General features: G+C 41.8%; 1 protein-coding gene and 1 long non-coding RNA gene across 13 annotated transcripts in view; one reads left to right on the forward strand and one right to left on the reverse strand.

Moving 5' to 3' along the window:
• The window catches only part of LOC110404622, a 227,154-nt gene extending 221,544 nt beyond the window's left edge, over positions 1-5,610 (forward strand). The window contains exon 17 of the long non-coding RNA XR_002442371.1: positions 3,060-5,610. This is a non-coding gene — a long non-coding RNA (uncharacterized LOC110404622). The remainder of the gene's footprint in view (positions 1-3,059) is intronic.
• Positions 1-18,933, reverse strand: part of FHIT (fragile histidine triad) — a 542,632-nt gene that overhangs the window by 25,310 nt on the left and 498,389 nt on the right. For all 12 annotated transcript variants that reach the window (XR_002442349.1, XR_002442348.1, XR_002442357.1 and 9 more), the window contains one exon: positions 5,617-5,720. Coding sequence is in view for 1 of the 12 variants with exons in the window: in XM_021409041.1 (XP_021264716.1) it covers positions 5,619-5,720 (102 nt within the window). In the remaining 11 variants the exon portion in view is untranslated. The remainder of the gene's footprint in view (positions 1-5,616; positions 5,721-18,933) is intronic.

Below are 18,933 nucleotides of genomic sequence, written 5' to 3' on the forward strand. Positions count from 1 at the left end.
CTACTCAGAAAACCGTATCAGCTTATTGAACACAAAGCTGTTACCCAACCGTTAGACGGGGGCACGGCCCCTGAGCTTGTTTCCCCAGGCTGCATGCATGGCTTGGATCCTTGCTGCTGCGTGGCTGCAGCTCCCCAGCCACCCACTTCTTTGTTTGATTGTCTTTTCTCACTAAAACATATGTTTCCCCTTTCCACGGCATTTGGAGCAACAGGATCCATTGTGTGCCCCTCTTGACTGACAGCTTGGTGGCAGCCTGTGAATTACTTGGCACAGGTTTTATGAGTCGGTCTGAAGGAGGGTCTGGCTGCTTAGTGAATGCATCTTTTTGCAGCTTTGGGTAGCAAGGGATTAGCACCATTTTAGCCTAACTTTGGGTAGAAAAGTCCTTGACCACAGTTGGTATCATCATCCTTTGAAGCTCAGCATCATCTTCTCAATTTTCCTCACATACAATGTGAGGCATACAAAGCTTAATGGATCACACTAAAAATACTTGGTGTTTGACAGACAGCTCAGGTAAGCATTTAGGCCTCTGGATATGCAAGTTAAGAGAACATTGGGCCCTCTGTCAGCTTCCTTTACTAACAGTAATGCATTTGCAGCTTCGCCTTTATGCGGCACAATCTTGCCCGTGTCTCTGGCCGTGACATTTCTACTGTAGCTATAATTGCAGGATCCAAGCAGTGCAGTGTGGAATTCATTGTACTCTTTACAGCAGAATTAAATGGCCACCTACAGGGAAATGGAAGTCCAGAGAACAAGATATACAACTTTTAGCACAGTACCACTTACATCCTCGAAATAGAGCTCTGTTCAGGTGTGAGAATAGCATTATGTTTATGGTGGCCTCCTCCAAGAGGAAGGCATGTCACTCACAACCAAAGCTAACTCTACTGCAGCTTTGTTTTCATAAGAATAATGATACGCTTCAACTAGAAGAATAATCAGCCTTGATGCTGAAGCTGCTGTGCATTAACACACCACATTGGCTTGGGGAAAGCCTTTTGCTTTGAGCCTTCTAGGGCGGGTATTACTGCTGTACTCAGTCACCGCATTTCTCCTGGCTGTTTACATCTTCCCTTGGAGAGATAATTTAACTCCTGTGCATAAACCTCCCTGCTACAGAAGTGGTAGCTCTGGATGTTTCACACTTCGAAAATACCAGCAAGGGCCCGATTATGTTTGTCTGTGGAATTTCCGTTGATATTAACCTTCCTTCCATTCCACTGAAATGATAAAAAGATTACTTTATATGTACTCACTGCAGAAAAAAAAAAAAGTTTTGGGTGAAAAAGCACAGACCCTATGATCCGATCCATCTTCTCTTTGCTATTTCCAACTACTTAAAGCATAATGTCATTCTAAAACGCACACTTGGAGTGTGGCATTCTGTTCTGACAGATTGTTATGATGTTTTCCAAGGTGACCTTCATAAAACATGTTTCTTTTGAAGCTTATATTTCACTCTCAGGTCATAATAGTTTCACACAGACAAGCAAACTGTCAGCTCCTGCTTTCTAATTAATGGTTCTTGGAGGCTGCTGAGTGGGGGATATAATTAATAGCACTTAAGGCTGGAGTGCAGCGAAATCTATAGCTGATTACTAAGATGTGTGTTTACTTCAGGTTTATATGCAAACAATTCCTAAGTGCAGCTATGAACACCTCTCACTGATGCTCTTGGGGATGTCCCCAGGACCCGGCCCTACCTCAACTCTCACTCCAATGTAAGCTCTCCAAGAACTGCCCCGCGGATGGAGCAAGGCTCCCACAGCTGATGGGCGCTCATCTCCACTGATCCCATTCCCCATAGCAGAATTCACAGCACACTGTACTTTCTATGGTTGCATGGTGGACCCACTCCAAGGCATAATCATCATTCTGCGGTTTTATTAGTTGTAAGTGCCAGAAATAACAGGAGGGCTTTTCTTAAAGTAAAGCTGCCAAGGAGAGGTTCTGCGAGCCATCTTGTCACACTTGTCTAAATTTAAGGAAAGCGATGTGATAGCCTTGGTGCTCACGCTTGCACATGCAGCATGAATGATCAGACGTGCTGGAGCAAGACCAGATGCAAGCCAAATTGCCAGTTTAAATTCCCTCTGGTCAGCTGCTGCTAACGGTGGTAATTTCCCCGCTGAAGTCAATAGAACAGAATCTTTTCATGCATGCTGATATCTCGGTACAGAAGAGGCAGTCATGAGGCAGGATGAGTGCTCTCAAAGAACGAGATCATCTCTTTCACAGTGGGGTGAAAAAAATGAATAAAATTTGTATTCTCTGACAAAGTTTAATAGACTATATTCTCCAGAAACACTGCCAGAATGGGGATGAAGGGTAAACCTGACATTAGAAATCCTGCACCACTGTGCAGCCCGTATTATTTTTGAGAGATTTTAAAATGAATTTTGCATGTTGAATGACAAATATTCAGATGATTAAGCAATTAAAAGCTATGGGATATTTGCAGCTCAAAAAGCACTAGGCAACAGAATCTCACCGCCAATCTCCTTTATGCAAAGGGACATTCTGACATCATACTTAAGACTGAGCACTTTCCCAATAGCATAGAATTATGACTGCAGTTGCACATAAAATACGAAAACTTTTACTGACACTTGTGCAGCCTGGTTCTTTCTTCAGAAGCAACACCACACGCTGAAACGGCCTTTGAAGAGAAACATTCTTCATATCCAATCTGAAGGTTAGCAACCCTTTTAATCTTTAGCCTTTTGGCTGTCATGCGTACCATGATTTAAAATGCAGAAAACAGACTATCAAAACACCCAGCTATAGATAGAAAAATGTTAAAGGTGCAACTGAAAACAGGCTTGCAAATTAAGATTCTGCATCAGATATTGCCCTTTGAGTGAGGGCTCCTTCCTTGTGGTTCTACCTCAAAGACAGACCAGTTAGCAAACACAGCCAGCACGGGAGCAGAAACAGAACCAAATCTTGGTGCTATTAAGCAAGACAGCGACTGACAAGAGGAATGACATTTTAAAGATCCTTTCCATAGAAAGTTTTTTTTTTTTTTTTCCTTTCTTTCTCTTATTCAGAGTGACATCGAACTTCAACTTGGATATCTCCAACAATTTGGGTAGTGATTCAGCAATGGCTACTCAACCCACCAAAGAGGGATCAACACCAGCATATGCAGCAGGAAAAGAATCAGGAGCTTCTTGCCTTGTTCAAGTGTTTCTTAAGAAAGTCATCTAAAAGTCCTTATTGATCAGATAATCTATAAATACAGATAAAAAAGTGTGCCTGCGCCTAATCAAGTCACGCAGGAGTTGTGACAGTTGGTGAAGGACTTGTGATAAGTGTAAGGGCAGCAAGAAAGGCTCAGAGACACTGCTCAGTCTGTCCAGGCTGATCTAGCTGAGCTGGGATTCCTTGAACATAACACTTAAGTAGAAAAATAATGCATGAGGCCTTACAAATTGCCATCTGTTGGCTCCAGAACACACACATTCAGCTCTTTCTGACTTTCCCTGTGCTGCATGAAAAAGCTCAAGTCAAATAGTGTCCAGGTAAACTTATAAATGGCAAAATAAATCCTTTGTAGGTGAAAAACAAAAATAGCTTTGAAGGAGAACGCATATAACCTTGCTAATTTGCCAAGGGTTTTCAATCTTCATCATTTTAGAAGCAAGGTTAAGACAGTAAGTAAAGGTTGAGAAAGTCAGAAGATGCTCAGATATACCTATATCAGAGGTTCGGAGTTTTAAACCTCAGAAGCAAAACAATGTCAGGGAGAACAGATTGACAGTGATGCCTTGCATTGGGAACCAAGGGTTAGAAGGACTGTTTGTACCAAGTAAAATACACTCATGATAATGATACTGCTGAGATTTAATTTACCAGCCTGTTCTAGGAAAGGTAATGACCTTAATATCTCAGAGAACTTATCAAGAGGTCATCCATGCAGAGACACACTGATTTATTTTCATAATAAATGGAAATAGAAGTCTTGTTGCATGTATAAATTCATTCCTGCAAGCCAATTCCATCTAGAAAGCTTTGTGGTTAGTATCAGGATATCCTAAGAACATATTATTGATATGTGGGTGTCTAATTCCAACCCCCTTGAGAACCTCCCCATAAATGTACTTCAAATTCATTTCTAAACAAACCAAAAAAACCACCTAAATCCCAGACCTACCCACCATATAATGGGGAACATCACCACACTGGAAAAGAGATATGCTATTTTATTCTAAGTACTATTCATCTGCCTCTGCACCATGGATGAGGCTCTACACAATGCCTCTGTTGGTAGAGAAGACCACCTGCATATGCATTACCCAAGGATATGGTCTTTCTGCCTGAGTCGCACATTTTTGAGATACAGAGAAGTGGGTATATACAAACAAACCCCACAGTCACAGTAGAAACTTGACTGTGTAGCCCAAACCCTATTTCTGGCCCTCGATGTCACTGTGTCCCCAGCTGGATCAGTCCCAGGTGCTGAGGACAATCTTCCCCTGCTCATGGGGATGACATGCGTTACACAGCTTTCTCTGTGCCAGCCCACAGAGGTGCTGGCATGGTTAATTTGTCTGGAGAAGCTGGTGTTTTTGCTGCAGTCATCACACAAGTGAAAAACAGCAAGGAGAGAGTCCAAAAAACCAGTTGAAATGGAGAAGACAGAATGGCAGAGAAGATAAAGTTGTCACGCACAGGTGCCACGTGTATGCCATGTCATTTAGCTCAAGATTTTTCAAGCTGGGCTGCAAGCAGTGAGTCACAGGCAGAGAGAAGGGATATTTATGGGATTTTAGTTCTTCCGAGGAAAAAATATGAAAGTCAGAAATGACAGAGAAATGAGAGTGCTGGATGGTGGCAAACAACATATGGGGAACAAGGGAGAGGGAGCTTTTGGCATCACTGCCACAGCATACATCCCAGCGTAACTCATAGCGTACCCCGGGGGCCAGTTCATTTCTATGGAAAGAATCTGACTTCTGGGACTCCAGGTACAAAATGAAAACCTTTCTGTTTCTAGAGCACCAATGTTAGTCTTTGCCAAGTGTTTCCTTTTTTCTATTCCTCCCTACACATATTTCTTTTCCTTAAGGCCACAGGAATTTAGCAGAACAGGCTGTTTTCCAGCAGGCTTAATTTTGAACGTTGGATTGATCAGATGATTTAAGATGTGCAGGAGGAAGTAAGCAAGCATTTGCACATACCACTCTACAGCCTGAATTCTGCTGGGATCTTTAACGTGTAGGTGCATGTGTGTATCTGGCTGTACACAAGCACAGCTGTTTTTAACTCAGTGCCCAGGTATCGTGGTGGCTGTTTTCTGTTCGAAAAGCAGGAGATGTTAGGACAAGCATTTGTCTGGTGTATCTACTGATGGTTCTGACTTCCAGGTGTGTTATTCTTTTGCCCTCTGGGAACTAAAAGCTCTAAGATGGTGCTTACTTGTTCAAGAAGGAGGACGTCATTTTAGCCACTGTTGGAGCACTGTGTCCATTTTGAAACAACACAAACCTAAGAGCTCTCATTTCTTTTGTTCCATTCCACACAGTCCTGTGTGTCCTTCAGATACCTACAGAGGACTGAACAGTTCTGGGTGTTGCAGGAGTAAGTCTGAATGTTGACCATTACCTTTAATTTTCTTGAAAATACTTCTTCAGAATTGCTGCTTCAGCTGCCATTTCCTCTTCTGTCCTCCACTTGTCAGGGGAATCCTCTTTGTCATGTCCCTGCAACTTTTTTTTGAGGGAAGAAGAAAAAAATAGTTTGTTGATATTTATTTATTTATTGAGTTTTACTGTCAAAAGCAAGATGTGTCTGACTAAAACTAATCAAAGTATTCCACGTGTGTGCAGGATGGAGAGACCTGCAGATAGGAAGGGTGAAGGTTACTGGTTCCGGATGGCGGCAGCAGTAGGATTGGCTAAATGGTGCTGAAGGATTTATGATGATAACACGGGGTGCCAGGGCGAGTAATAGGCAGTGACAAAGTTCGCCTTTGTGAGCTGATGGTCAGATACCTTGTGAGTCTTTGATGCAAAGCTGGTAGGTAATAGGATAACAAACCTCTGGCAGCTTGAAATGCCCATTACATCAGTGGAGTGGTCCAGGTAGAAGCTGCCTGAACACCTTGTCAGTAATTCATGTAAAATTTTCTCTCTGCTTTTTCCTCTTCCCATGGGGCCAGCTTTCTCATCAAAGACCTATTGTGATAACAAGGCCCTGTTGCAGCTGTTTCCCATCAGCAGTTTATACTGGCAGTTTTCAGAAGAGATGCATTACCTCCCTGCATGCAAGTTATTAGTCCTTCCTTGCCCTTGCTTGAAAGTGAAGTACATCTCTACTTTAGAAGGGAAAATTCTTTTAAGAACGCTATATTTCATCAGTGATTTAATGGGGAAACAGATCAAAAGTTGTGAAACAGTTAATTTTTCAATCTAACTGCATAGTACACCTGCAGAAATATCCCATATGGAGTAAGTATTAAGTGACATTACAGCAGACCTGAAAATTTCAAACCCATCTACTGCTTCTCCAGAAGAGAGAGTCCTATTTTATGGCAAATATAATGTTGTAGCACTTGAGTGCCTATTTGTACACACGTACACTCAAAGAATTTCTGCCACTTATCAAGGGAAGACTACATTAACAGCAGGCAAGAGAAACATTTGCGTTAATTGCTTAAGTATTGAGATTTCTAGTGTGTCTCTGAGTACAGAGACAAGTACAGACTGTATTAACAGCATCCGTGCTTCTGAAGAACGTTATAATATCAGCTCGTTGTTAGTGTCACAAAGCTGGAAGCTAAATGAATTTACACCTTTTAATCCTGGACAAATTTTAGTACAGAAGATGAAGCAGTTAAAAACAAAGATGAAACAATATTGTACCTGCCAAGCAAACTTCATTACTGTATATGGCATGTTTAGCAATAAACTAGGATTGTTAGCATACATCCAGCTCACACACACTTTTATTTGTGCTGTGTTTCTCCAGTTCTAAATGTTGCTGCCAGCTATAGTCCTGTGCGTTTTTACATTCTGCAATACAGATTTCTTTCTGCTCAGCAGATGAAGCTGCTTTAGAAAGCTATTTCCTTTCATGCCAATATGATACAATAGCTGTAGGCAAATTAAAGTGTATTACTGTTTGACTAGTATAGAACTAATCTTCATTGTTACATTAGCTCTAGGTATGTCATAAATTCATCTTGTAATAATGCTATAGAATTATGGAGAAAGATTTACCTACCAGGAGCAGGTACACCGTATACACGGTCAACATACACGATTTGTGCCACTGCAGGAACCTATATGGCGTATGGGTACCACAGCTAAGCTGACAATGAGAGAAGTAACACACATCACCTTATACTTCCCATTGACTGTGAGTGCTCACACTTCACAAGATGACGCACTAGGACGAGCCTAGTGGTGGTAAATCAATCGTCTGTCTGAGGTGTGAGCTGCTTTTCTGAAAAAGCAATGTCTTGCTCATTCGACCTGGCATCAGCAGGAGATGCAGCAGCAACAGCTCGAAGGCGAGGGAGGCCAGCCCCTGCCCCGAGGCCTCCTTGCTTAACTTCTCGTGATGTCTTTGGCTCCTGTTCTCTCTCACTGCCCCGTTCGTGCAATTCAGGCGAGAGCCAGCTCACTTGTACAGAGATTAATAAGGTAGAGATTTATCTCAGCTTTTATTTTAATGTTGCTTGCTCAAAGAAACAGAAGTGTACCGAATGAATTGCCATGGTATTTTACACAAAAATGAGCTTCGTCATCTAACTATAATCAAATCCTTCCCTTCCATGCTGTAGGAAGGAAGCAGCTTTTCTTGGGATCCGGACAGCAATTCCCTCTGCAACGCTTGCCAGAAACATTGGGAGTGGGGTTTGCCTACATGGAACTTTGCATCACTGCAGCCCAGGGCGCACACTGAGATGCAGACAGGGCAGTCACAAGCGACAGATCATTTTCTGTAGAGGTTCAAGCTAATAACCACTTCAAAAACTGCTGGCACAAGAGGGAACATAAAAACATAAAAGAAAGGTGACAGAAAAGCACCACACCAGGTAGACAACTATGCTGCTGCAAAACACTTGAAGCCCCAAATTCTCTGAAACCGAATGCAAACCTATTGTTGTATCACAAGGGCAGATCAAAAACGCAAGAATTAGCAAAAGGGTAAGCAACAAGATTAGTGTAGATCAAAAAACTCTGAAGAGATAGGACAGGGTGGGAAAGCATATATACACATGTAATATTCTGGGCAAACACAGATGCACATTAGTCAATTCTCTAATCGCAGTTGCCCCAATTACACACTGTATCTGATTCAACATTCTGCAAGCACTGACTCTCGTTTATAACAGTACATCTTCTTGCCTCGCAGTGCAAATAAATGCACTGTTTCTAAGATATGCCCTTCTTCAAGTAGATCATTACTGATGTCTGACTTCTTGGGCTTCCTGATAAATTATCCTCTTCTTTCACCTCAAGCAGAAAATGCTCTTCCACCAATAATCTATGACTGTCAGTCTTGATTACTTGTAAACAGTGAAGCTCTTTGAATATTTCTGCTTGTGAAAAGCGTTCATTTTCTCACTCATGTCTCCCAGTGTGAGATGCTGGCAGACCTGACAGCTGTGCTTTATGTTATTTTATTAAAGTTGTTAGTGCTGCAGAATGGTCTACGTTTTTATCACTGCAGTTCTTAAGGGAAAAGCAATATTGTTTTATCACACATTCACATTGGGAACCTTTCCTTCCTGCCCTTTGCTGAGGAGCCCAGAATTCACACTGCAGCAGGCCATGGTGAACCCAGGTCCAGGACTGGCTGTTGCTTGAAATAACATCTGTATTTGTGGCGTATTCTACTGGTGTCATAACACCAGCAGAAAAGCAACCTATGTTAACAGAGTACTAGCTCTGTTAAGTATTGGGGGAAAAAAGCTCTTATGGTAATTAACACTATTGTCACTCTCCATTAATATTTACTGTTGATACTTAAGAGTTTATAACCTCCAACACATTTAACTACAAGAAAATTCATAGTGGTAGAGAGTAATTACACCAAACCACTGCAACACAACAAAACCCAGCTGCTTCGTCAGTTACATGATATAACGCTGTCAAAACCTGCAGCTGAAAAAGCAGAAAAAGGAACCAATATTTGCCAGCAGTTCGGATCAGATGTTAGGCACTACCCTGCTGGCACTGTTTGTTATTATCAGTACACCCAGGGATACTGTCATGAGCCGCTCGTAAGGGGCATCGTTTCGTTACTGAATTCCCACATTTGGGTGAAATCTGCAAAACAGTATTTCAGCATCAGATCAACACGTGAACTGTAAGAAAGAGGAAAGTCTCATTTCCTCTCTCCAGTGGCAACCCAATTCCAGAGACTGGAGACAAAATGAAGCTCAGGGCTGCCGTGCGTACCTCTTCCTCCAGCACCCGCGGCTCCTCAGCCGCTTGGTGATACTAAGGACCTCAGTGCTGATTTCCTCTTGTTCTGCCTTTATTTAACTTCATTTCTGAATTGCTTTCTTTGCCCTTTTCTCCTTGGGCTTGTCCTGGCTCTTTTCCCTCAGAGCTTTCTTTCTCTTTTTATTTAGCTTACATCCTCCTGGTAAGACTTCATTTTCACCTCTCCCCATAATGTAATTAACTGTGACTGTCACTGCTATCGTCTGCAACTCCTGCTACGCTGTACCCTTTCTCCAACCTCCACTGTCTTCCCAAAGGGAGCGGGAAGCCTCTGCTGGGCTGTGCCTCCTGTCTCCATCCCAAATATGTTTGGTTCGTTGTGTTTCAAATCTTAGCTAGCAACAGAATATGAAGGAATAGAAATGAATGGCACAACACAGCGTTTCCAGCCCAGGGCATGCCCCGCTCCCTGCCTGAGCAGCCCTGGCAGTTGGGAGCTTTCTGCATCCTTGGGCCTGTCTCCATATTTAATTACTGCTACAAGAGTGCTGTAATTTACTTGCTTTAATTTACAGTAAACACTGCAGGAAAAAAAAAAACACATCCTATAAGTTTCTCACCGCCGATTTTGCTTAAGATTCTGTTACATCAACATCTGCATGAGCACGAAACAAAGCCCTGATCTAGGGTGTATTTACTTGCTGCATTACATACCAGTTACTTAAGGAAATGGAGAAGAAATCCAGGTCACCTGCGTTCCAGGTGGCTATTATTTATTTTTTAAAACTATCTCCTGGAAAAATCCTTCTCTGATTACCTCACCACTTCTTCACGAAACACACTGCTGCCTCAGCTACTGATGTTATCCCTGCAACGCGTACCTTGCATAGGAAATCTCCGCTCAGCAAAGCTGTATTTTGAAGAGGGTGTTTACTTCTACTTCTTATCGAATCTTTGTCATAATGGCTGTAAATATTTTTCACAGTTTTAGTGTTTTGCTTTGGGGAAAGACTTGAACCTCATACTTCATATGGACATGAGTAACTGCGTGCTTTTTAGCGCATCACTTAAATGAAGAGAACGTTGTGGAAACGCGGAAAGGTTAAGTAAAAACCCTAAGCACATGTGCTTAAGTGCTTTGCTAAAATAAACGCTACAAGAGCTACTTTCCAACAATTCTGTATAAAAAAAACGACAAGAAAAAAAATACAACAGGTATCCTGAGCAATTTCCTTCTTAAAGAGACAAAATCGACCACAAGCGGAATGATGGCTGTACAGAAAACACATTTGGTGTTCAGGGAAATACATAAATTGCACTCAGAAGAGCTGAAATCTTGACGGACTTCCAGTTTGGCTCCATCTGAGATAAAATTCTTGGAAAGAGAGCACATTACAGAAGAGATACTTGAAGAAATATCCACCAGGTTTAGAAGTTCTGCCAAAGACTTGGAGAACTGCTATTTGCACTCTGATATGAATTCAGGCAAGAGCCCATGAACGCGTTTGGCTGCATTTTCACTATGTTTTTAAGTAGAAAAAGTTGCCCATTATCCTCCCAGGTAGCAGATAATGACACCCGTGGCACCTGGAAAGATGAGGTAAGAGGGATGTGGGGGACTTCCTAAAAGCATTTCCTAGTGAGAACTGTCTACACGAGAGAGATATTTTGCAGAGTCCTGGGTAAGAAACGGCAATGTCATCAACGTGATAATGCTGAAGGAAACGTTATACTGTGTGCACAGCCTGCCATGCAACATTACTCATTTGGAAAAAGGCTATTTTTAATCAAGAAAAAGCACTTTAATCAAGGATAGAGTCAGTGATTCAAAAATTTCATGCAGGTGCATGTATTACTTGACTGAAAGCATTCTCCCCAAAGGTCAGAGCTGCAGAGAGATGTGCATGTCCCATCCCAGCAGCGGAGATAACCTCAGGGTGCCCATATCAGCCTGATGTATTCTGGCTCTTGGCTCAGGGAGCCTCAAAGTCAGAACTTCCCCTGCTAATCCTCTTAACTTTAGACAAATATTTGCCATACCCTAGGCACACTCAGTAAGATTCATGGCATGCCAAAGACGACACATTTGTGTTAGGGAGGTTGATTCAGTTTTTCTTCGTATTTTTCCACCCGCACAAAAGAAATCAGCTGCAGGTCCTACAGCATACGCAGAGCTGGTTCAGCAAGCAGCAGGGACACAAGCAAGCCCCCAGCTCCTGGGGAGCCCTTCCCTCCTCCCCGCCTCTCAGGGAGCTGCAGGAAGAGCTCACAGTGGCCAGAGCAGAAAGCAGATTTCTGCTTTGCAGTTGAATGAGCATACTCCAACCAAACAGCTCCTACTGAACAAACCTCCCCTGCCTCTCCTCCCCACCACTCAGCCCCACAACGCTCTGAAATTTAAAAAAAAAAACAAAAAAAAAAAACCAACATTCAATCAACGTCTCCTGGAGTAGCTTGTACTCTGAGTCACTCTCTCCACTGACTGCAGGAAGATTTTAAGATCTCAAATGTCAGAACTGACACATGCTGCATGCTGGAGGCAAACCCCTGCGGTTCCAAAGCCTGCTTTTGTGTGTGCTTCCAGGAGCACTCAGGGACCCCTCGCCTGCCTGCAGACCTCCCCAGGACAGGGCTGTTCCTGCTTTCTCCTGGATGCAGCTCCATCCCCAGGACGCCCTTTTCCTCCCAGGCACCCCTCTGATACTTCTTTAGCTTTCAGCCCGGCACACACAAGCCTACCTTGCCTCCAAGATTGCCTCCCCGGGATTTAAGTGGCCAATACCATCCAGTAAGTAGGCACTAAAATAGGTTGAGAAATAAATTGCTCTCATTTAACATTCACTCTGAAAAATATGGCTGCATTTATTATGCAGTATATTGTTTTATATACTGTTTTGTTATAATAAGTCATGTTTAAAATGTCATGACATTTAAATCAACAGCAATAAGAGGGAAATACTGGAAAAGAACAAGATCAAAAAGGATTTAGAAAAATCCTAGTGAAATGTTATGGGCCAAACTCCATGGCTATAGTAAAAATAAAGTGGTTGTTCCCAGGTGTGGTGGCAGAGAAGTGCCACCACCAGTGGGGTGGTGGCAATTGGCTGTGGCCAAGGGACTCAGGCACTGGAGGCAAAGCCATCACAATGCTCTGTGTGCCTCCATGGGTTTAGTTTCTCTGGGCTGTCCTTTGCCATCGAGCCAGCACAATGCCCTGAATAATATGTCCTTAGAACTTGATAATGCCATTTGTCTCAGTGAGGAGCTTTATTTCAATGCCTGTGCTAGGTTATATGAATGAACTTTATATAATATAGTGTAAAAGCTTACTTTAATGTGGCTTCATAGCCTTTGAGAAAACACAGAGCCTGTCAACCACTGATGATCTACATGCATAATGGCAGATTTTCACCACAAAGACTTTTGATGTTAAAAAGAAAATAACTTGGATCAGAGGAGCTACCCTGTTACTGCAGATTTTGTGCTCATCTTTTCCATCAGGTCTGGACCCACATGCCAGCATCCCTCGCTGCTGCCTCTGTGCATCCTCACCCCCCGCCAAGGGGAAAAACAACAACAACTGCAACAACAAGACAGATGGTGATGCAACGAAACATTAAACCCAATCCCAATACCTGAGCCGTACCATGAATATTTCACTGAGGCAGAGGGTAGAAAAGACAACAAAATGATCTTTTCTAGCATCTTAAGGGATATCTAACCTTGTAATTGCTATAGACACAGAGGACGTACAAGATGGAGACCAAGACTACTTAAAAGCTGTGTGTATTTTCTAAAAATTAGTAACTCAATGTTCCCATTACAACCTGCCAATAGGAATGACATTTACTCTTGCTCTGAGGAATGAAAGAAACTCTAAAAGACAGACTGCATTAAGAACCTATTGATATTCCACTGACCTAGTGCCATATGAACCAGACAAGTTTTGTCAAGGGCAAATGCCCCAGAGTCTGAAAATTCATTTCTTAAAGTAGCAGCAAAGGAAAAAAGAAATATATATGTATCTTCAATGTCTAGAATACTTATAAAATCAAGTGTAGTCTTGCATTGTCCTGATACTGCAATGGCAGTACATGGCACTAGACCCAGATACGTGAGCAGAACTGGAGATTTCAGATGGTCAATCACCTCTTCCAGTTTTCCTAGCAAGTTATTATTGCCATAAAACTTAAATGGGATGTTCCCTTAAGAGATATCACATGGGTTTTAACCCAGTTTATTTTATCTTATTACACAAACTTCACAAAGATAAGTTATCCACAGCAGAACAGGGTCTAGGACTTTCCCTTGCAAGGGGTGGCTGCAGAAGGTGTGGGCTGTGCAGGAGGAGGTCCCCATGCTGCCTTGTACTGGTGGGGGCATCCAGACAAAGGAAACGGAAGGAGAGTGAGGAACAACTTGATATTGTCCAAGGAGGCTCCTTTATCCCTCAATATAAACCTCTTAACTTGTACACTAAATTAGAGAACAAAAAGTCACAGACAAGGGACCCAACACAGGAGCAACACAAGAGCCTTTATTTTTTTTCTTTATGAAGCTGAGCCTGTGATAGCAGTGGCTTTTTCAAGGGGTGGAGGGGCACAGACTGCCTTCATTTGAGGAGGAGGAATATATTTGCTCCTCTTCCAAGCTGCAATATTGGCCTTATGTTCAAATTCTTTTTCTGGGGGTAGGACCACAGTTGTACCCACATGAGGCCCACGCTGAAGAGAAGGGATGGCATTATAGCCCAAGAATATAATATTCTGTAATAGATTTCAGTGAACGGACTGTGAATTTGGGTAAAATTAATTTTAGCTGGATACATTGTGCAGTTAATTAAGGCTGATAGCTTCCACCAGAAGAAAGGAGTTTTTGATGAAAATACATTGAAAATCTTATTAAACTGCCTAGTAAAAAAATCGGTTGCCATAGCCTGTGCTGCATCTTCCCAGACACCTCCATGTTTCTATACAGAAACCCTGTACTGATGCCATCTGCATAACAATTAATATTTAAAATGCAGATTTGAGTATCATTGCTTTTGGACAGAATTAATGTTCAGACCTTTGAGCACACATATTTTAGAAATATTCATCTTGAAAACTCACTGGAACTTTATTTGCAGCATTAGCGTGCGTTCTGCTCCTGGGATGCTACGCTGGCAGCACGTCATGTACCTCCTCGCACCGAAACTCAGAGGAAGTGCTTTGGAGCTATAGAATTCCCACACTTCACGGATGAAGTGGTCACATAAACATGGGGAGGTAGAAGGTAGAGAAGACACGAAGATGGGAAAAGCGACCCAAACATTGCCGGTTTTCAGAGACAAATAACTTTTCATTTTCAGCTCATTTTGTTCATGCCTTACGAAATAATGAGATGAGAAATGAAAGCAATTTCCAGCCAAAATGAACACAGCTCATGGCTCAGCTGAGAAGACGTGGCATATTTTTCTAAAAGCTCAACTCAAATACTCACAGATCTGTGAGAACAGATCTAGCATGAGCTTGCATCATCTCAGTTTGCCAGTCTAGAAATTCGCAGGCTCTCTGCTTGTTCCTGAGGAAGCCAATTGGGAAAACAGGTTGTACTGCCACATCCTGTGGTGGACTTGCAAAATCATTTCATTCATTTAGATACAACTCAAAGTCAGGCTAGAGTATCTTGGTAGCAGAACTACTACAGAAGGCCTACCACTCCATTTCTCTCTCTCCTATAAGCCTTTCATTTTTTTAACTAGCCTTCATGCAGAACTCCCAGGAGGCACATTCTGTGTTTCCAGGGCTTATCCTGTGCATGTACTGACGTGTACAAAGGTGCCCAAGCTTTCCTCATTCAGACCCGTAAGCATTATTATTTTACATTTAATTGCAGAAGACACTGTCTTAACAGCTTTATTTCCTACATGACATCTTGTGAATTGCCTTTAAGAAAAGCCATTTACAAGGCACATATATATGTAAACTAGTATTCTAATGTCACATTCTTGTTTGCACATCACCTTGTAGTCACATCAGCTAATCCAAACGCGAAAAACAAGTGGCCCTTCACAGACTTCAGTTAGGAAACAGTAGCATGGGTTTTCATAAAACAAAAGTGTTTGACTGACACTGCGTAAAATCTGTTCCACTGGAAAACCGGCATCTTGCCCATCATCTTCCACAAAGTTCTGTATTTTTGTCAGTGCTCATCTACTTGACTTCTTAATTGTCTATGCTCACTGACTGTATCAAATGGAGCTTTCCTTTGCCTTTGCTCGCTGTGTATTACATCTTTTAATCGGTATATATAATTACTTACCACAATCTGCCATGCCAGATTTTCTAAGCATTAGTCTAATTAACTTAAGCTTGATAATTATGTTTCAGATATCATAACAGTACACACAGAACTTGCAGATTATGCTGTTAGCTTAGCTGTTTCTGATAACGTTTTTCTCCTTTTCTTATTTTCATTTTTCTTTTTGTACAGGGTGGGAGCACAGGAGGGAATAGAAGCTGCAACTCTGTTTAAGCAACTGGAGGTTTCCATAAAAGCAAAATCCGGCTGTTTATAATAACAAGTCATCATATAAGGCAACACAAATAACAGATCCAAAAGACCAGGATTTCATTTGCTTACAAGAATAAAAGCAGAATGTCAGTGAAAGAAGAAACCTAAGCTTCCAACAGCATAAGTCATAGAGGATTCAAACACAATCTTGCAGCACTTATGGCCAATTACAAAAGTACTCAGACTTTCCACAGGTCTCCAGCCTCAGCTATTCTAATTATACGCCTGTTGGCGACAGAGTGCCACCAGGGAGGCAATAAATAAGTGATAACATGCATGGGACCTGGCACACATACCTTGCCAGCACAGAAAGATCATCCCTCACAAAGTGATGTGGGCCATCTGGGCATATGAAATATGCAAGCCTGAGACCCCGAGTAACAGTAAATAGATGCAGAGAGCACTTATGTCACCATAATAAAGGAAAGCAAAAGAAATCAGTAAGAGGTTATGGATTTTTATGTGGCTTTCTGGTGTAATGCTTCTCACTTCTGTCCCATTCGCTTTTTTACCTCTTGAGCCCATCAGCTTGAACTGCTCGAGTGCAGTGGTCCACAGAAGCTGTCAAGCCTACTCAGAGAACCACACTGAGGATGTTGCATTTACTCTGAAGTTACTGGCAAGGATTTAATCAGCTACGAAATACTGAACCACTCCTATTTTTAGCAGAGACTTAATAGATACGGAAAGAAGGACAGGAACAGGCAGTTCCTCTCACAGAAGTTGCTCATTCCAGCCCTTATTTTCAGGTGACTCAAGGGCTGTTACCCTCGACAGAAAAATTACCAGCAGTCAAGGAAGTAATCAGAGCAGCCAGTCCATAAATAAGCATAGCATAAATCTGAATATTAGTAATTAGCATTTGATTCAATCAGACCAGAAGTGTTAGACCACTGTAGCAGCAATTCCTTATAGGAAACTATTTAACGTTCCAATTATCTTTAATGAATTAACCTCAAAGTATGGCTGAGGTGCAACATCCTAAGAATCCCTTTGCTCATCTGCAGTCCACTTGCAACTAATTTCCCTTCACAAGCCTACCTCAATTAACATGTTTCTGTATTTCATACATGAGTAACTGCAGTACTGAAATATGCAATCCTTTCCCAAATTTAATAGCTGAGATACCTTAATTTTGATTCTACACAAATGAAGGAAAATCATTTCCTGCTACTATCTCAAACCAATTAATTTTTTTTTTTTTTTTACTGGCTTTGCATCTGCGATGTATGTATGAACCAAAAAGGTCCTACATTTTTCACATCATAATTGCTTGGGAACGATCTGTTATGCAGCGCCTCGAAGACTAAAAAGAGACTTAAAAATCAGCAAATTTTAAAGTTTGCTTTCCATTTTCCATCACTGAAATTTTTAAAGAACGTTTTGCAGTAAGAGAGAAGAGCTCAATCGGCATAATTTTTAACTATCTGAATTTGAAAGTCTTGGAAAATGTAATAGTCCACGAAGGGAACAAGAATACAATCTTACTGGCCAGTGTGCAACCACAGTGACACAAATAAAACCACTGTAAAATAAAGAACACTTATGTATAACATAGGGTGTATTATGTAGCATGAGTAGAATGAGGGATAGCTAACTGCATGAGCTCTGAGTTCTCACATGCCCCTAAAATAGGCAAACCAGCATCCAGTCTTAACCTGTCTACGCAGCAGGGCAACAGCTGGACCTCATGACTCTTCCCAGTCTTGTTGCAGTGGGAGCACGTGGTGAGGAAGCTCTTGCTTTGTGCCATGGTTGTGGCAAAAGGAGCAGCATTCTCTAACAGATTACAAATCTGACATTATTTTCCTTTTCACTGTATGTTTGCAGCATTATTTTAGCATTAAGAAAAATGAACACATATGCAGATAACAGCATCCACACAGCAATATGGCATAGCTGTTTTGCTTCTTACAAGCATCCAATTTAACTTTATCATCAAATACCACACAGTGTTCCGCTCTTTACTGATTTTAACCTCTGTTTAGAGCTAGGCATTGTGTGCTGTGCATATCATCTAGTGCCCACTGTGGAGGAGAGCATTAACAGTAGAAAGACACATGGTGACACAGTACACGAGTTCTCATTTCAGGACTGTTGGATTTGGTTCCCCATCTGAAACACCCACGTGATGCCACAGAGCTTCACTGCCACTTCTCTAAGCTACTAACGTCACAATGAAGTGACACAGATAGGGACACAGACGTAATATTGCTTGTCCACGCAGCTACATAAACATACTTTATTTTGTATATTAATTTCTATAACAAATAGAGATATGCATGGCCTATTCGGTTACACAAACAAATCCGTGCCCTGAAAGATGATGTTCTCATTAAATGGAGTTGCATGCCCAAATCTTATAAGTGCTGTTTACTTTGCTGGCAGCACAGCCAGCACGCGACGGAGCATAAATCTTCCACTATTGCCACTCAGATTGAGAGCACCCCATAGAGAATTCTGAATGCTTAAAAAAATTAAATAATCCAATAAGAGGAGAATATATATTAATAATCAATAACTGCTTAATTTAGCTAACACTGTGAACACCGTTTCTCTCCAATACTTTAACTGCTTGCAGAGAATATCAGATATCACAACATTTCACCCTCACTTGGGGCTTTTGTTGTCTTTTTAATCCAGCCTTCGTTTTTTACAGCATGTTTCACTTGGGATTAAAAACTAAATAGTAATGAAAAATAGAGATTATTTTGGGTTGGAAAAGACCTTAAAGACCATCCAGTTCCAACCCTCTGACACAGGCAGGGCTACCACCCACCAGATGGGACGTTTCCCAAAGCCCCATCCAACCTGGCCAGGGACGGGGCACCCACAGCTCTCCGGGCAGCCTGTGCCAGTGCCTCAGCTCCCTCAAAGAATTTGTTGCTCACACTAAATCTAAACCTAGCCTCCTTTAGTTTAAAACCCTTACCCCTATCAACTACAGTCCCTGATAAAAATAAACTCT

The sequence above is a fragment of the Numida meleagris genome, chromosome 11 (assembly GCF_002078875.1).
Source record: "Numida meleagris isolate 19003 breed g44 Domestic line chromosome 11, NumMel1.0, whole genome shotgun sequence".
Taxonomy (NCBI): Eukaryota; Metazoa; Chordata; class Aves; order Galliformes; family Numididae; genus Numida; species Numida meleagris.